The sequence below is a fragment of the Morone saxatilis genome, unplaced genomic scaffold (genome assembly GCF_004916995.1).
Source record: "Morone saxatilis isolate NCDOM2014 unplaced genomic scaffold, NCSU_SB_2.0 Contig11, whole genome shotgun sequence".
NCBI classification, from domain to species: domain Eukaryota; kingdom Metazoa; phylum Chordata; class Actinopteri; family Moronidae; genus Morone; species Morone saxatilis.
The window spans coordinates 2240937-2243943 of NW_023339663.1; the positions used below are offsets into that span (position 1 = coordinate 2240937).

Below are 3007 nucleotides of genomic sequence, written 5' to 3' on the forward strand. Positions count from 1 at the left end.
CGAGAACAAAGCAGTGAATCAAATTTGAAACAAACATTTTTCTGATATTTCGATATTGTAGAATAGCCGCTAACTGAGCTCCACTAATTCTGTGATAAACACATTTCATTTCTTATAAAATCTTGTCTCAAACTGTTTTGAAGTCTGATAAACTGCCTTGAGTGATGTCATGTGAGTCAGCGTCGGTTGGTGCTGAAGACTACAGGTTGGAAAAAGCAAAAAAAATAAATCTGTTGGCGTTTGAAGACTACGTGAGACCTTTATCTTCTTTTAGTGAATCTCTGATGGAACTGTTGGTGGTTGAATTGCATTGTGGGCAATGTAGGCGCAAAGGTTTGACAGGAAAAATGTGTGTAATAAAAACGAGGATGATATCTCCTGTGATTGTTTTTGTTTCAAACTGTCCATCGCAACTCTGACCATTTTATGAAACTCAAGTTTTCATGAGTTGCAAAGGTGAGAATTTTAGCTCTATGCTACCAAACATTTAGCAGCTAATAAAGCAACAGTAAAACAGTAAACACAGATTCTTTTAAAAACTTTATTCAGGCCAAATCACATTAAGATACATCTCAACTTCAGTAGTAGAGGAACAACTTCCTCCTAACACACAAATTAAAAGTGTTCAAATCCCTGATTAAAAAAAAGTTAGATGTTTAAAAAGGGCAGTACCGAAACAACCAGCTGATCCCTGATCATGTTCACCCGTCACACAACTATCAAACCTTTCGATCCGTTACACAAACGGAAATCATACAAATTCTTTAGATCAGTGCATTTAGGCTCTACACAAAATCTATTGCTATATCCTGTTTGATTGCAAAGCAACAGAAAACGTGTGCAGCACAATTTTTTATCTCCTAAAACTTGGATTTTTAAGCTTTTGTACTTGAACTTGTTGCTCCAGCGAAGGATGTGCTTATTACTTGGACTTGGCAAATCCCACCCTGTTGTTCTCCCGATCGAAGACGGTGTAGTACTGGCCGATGAATACGTCTCCCAGAATCCACAGGGGCCCGGCGGGGGCAGGGATGTCCAGACCCATGAAGCCGCTCAGGCACATGGTCTTCCCGGCCTGAGTTACCTGGATGATTGGAAGGAGAGAGACTCGCAGTCAGACACAGAAAAACAAACCAGTGGATCTGTGTGTGATCACTGCTCAGACAACAAACCGGCCCCCTCCCGGCTGAGCCAAGTCAAACAAAGCTGCACTTGTTTAGTTTTGTTATGACGCAACACGCAGTCACAGGGTTGCATTGTTACTGCAGGAGCTGACTCTCTGGCGCCCCCTGCTGGTCCGTAACACGCACAGTCTCACCTTGAGGATGTACTGCTCTCCGGTCAGAGTGTACAGCTGCCCGCCCAGTTTGAAGGTGATGACAGGCAGCGATGGGACCTTGTCGCAGTTCACCATGTACTGAAACACACAGAATACACTCGTCAATACACAGCTCGTTATTTTAACTGCAAACTGACACGACTTAGTGGAAAAACAGCTTTTATTTTGAAGTTAACATTCGACATTTGTATAAAAAGGCAAAAAGTAAATGTGTAGTGCAACCTGTTAGTTTAAGTGAAACACTGAAAGATATAATACTTATTTAACTTACTGGGCTGCAACTATCAGTTATTTTCATCATCAATTAATCAGATTATTATGTGATTAACTAACTTGAACTCAAAACCAACAGAGATTTAGTTTACTGATCACATGAGACAAAGAAAAGCAGCAAATCCTCAGTTCAGAAGGGGAAACAAGCGAAAAACAGTCAAAATAATTGGCATGAATTCAACTTCAACTTTTCGCCTCAGCTCTAAATCTTCTATATTAATATTTATGGTGAACTGAGTGCAGACAGTAAAACAGACTGAACTGTTTTTTAAGCATAAAAAAAAACCTTCCTTGTGATTCTATATTTTTCAGCAATCCAAGTCTAGGCTTTCATTAATTGTTCTGCTAAACACATTTTATAGTTAAATTATTGCTATTTAATTAAATTAATTTTAATTTAAAAAAGGATAAGACTGATGTTATTCTAGTTTTCTTTTTGTTATCAAATCCCATGAAAACACTAAAACCAACAATGTGTTTGTGCATCTCTCAAAACTCCCAGACTTCCTGTCTGATACTCATTTATGGGCAACACGCTCTCACCTCTCCCTGGACGAGTGGAATGGCTCCGATGGCCTTCTGCAGGGACTTGACCTCCGCCGAGGGCCCGGTGATCAGAGACGTCCCGGTGTCCACGATGGCCTCGCAGCCGCTCTTACACAGGCTGAGCTGGCTGCCCACCGTCATCCTGTCACACACACACACACACACACACATTGAATTCAAAGACCATAGCTTTATAGCGTACAGTCAACCTACCTGGACTCATAGAATAATAATGTCTCTGTGTCTAGAGTTTAAGCTCTCACCCGTCCATGTGGATCTGCCAGTAGGCCTGGCGGCTGATGTTGACGTAGTTGAAGTCTCCGCTGTAGTATTTGGGGTCGGTTCCTCCCAGCAGCAGCTCGCCGCCGGGCTGGGTGTCCGGGTTCCTGACAACAGAAGAGACGTGGACTCAAACGTCGTCGCCACAGACGGTGAACATCACGATCGGCTTTCATGGAGGAAGTTTAAGTTTTGTTTTTACCCAAATTACAAAATAAATATCTGGTTGTCGTTCAGGCGTTGTGGTGTGATGCCATGCAGACAGCTTTGGTTTCAAATAGAAAGGTTTTAAAATATGAGTTGCTGAAATGTCTGGAGTTCTCTTATAAACGTGGAGATGAAGTTGTTGGTTTCCCTCAAACGAAGTTTTCACTGTAGGTTTCAGATACTGATCATTATTGTTAATATAAAAGAAAACAGTGCAGCTTTAAATCCTAAATCTAAAATACTACATTTATGTACATTTTAAGTTGCCCAGATAAACATCTGCATGTTAAAGATTTGTTCACCACCTTCTCTTGAAGTTACCCAGTGAAGTTTGAAGATGATTAGGGTCACGCTAACCGCAGT

The 3007-nt window shown here is 41.1% G+C and overlaps 1 protein-coding gene across 1 annotated transcript in view; it reads right to left on the bottom strand.

Annotated features, from left to right (window-relative positions):
* Positions 1 to 527: 527 nt before the first annotated feature.
* The window catches only part of ctsd (cathepsin D), a gene marked incomplete at its 5' end in the record, with an annotated part of 24097 nt that continues 21617 nt past the window's right edge, over positions 528 to 3007 (bottom strand). Inside the window, 4 exon segments of the mRNA XM_035651686.1 lie at positions 528 to 1084; positions 1319 to 1417; positions 2156 to 2300; positions 2422 to 2544. Of these exon segments, the coding sequence (XP_035507579.1) occupies positions 923 to 1084; positions 1319 to 1417; positions 2156 to 2300; positions 2422 to 2544 (529 nt within the window).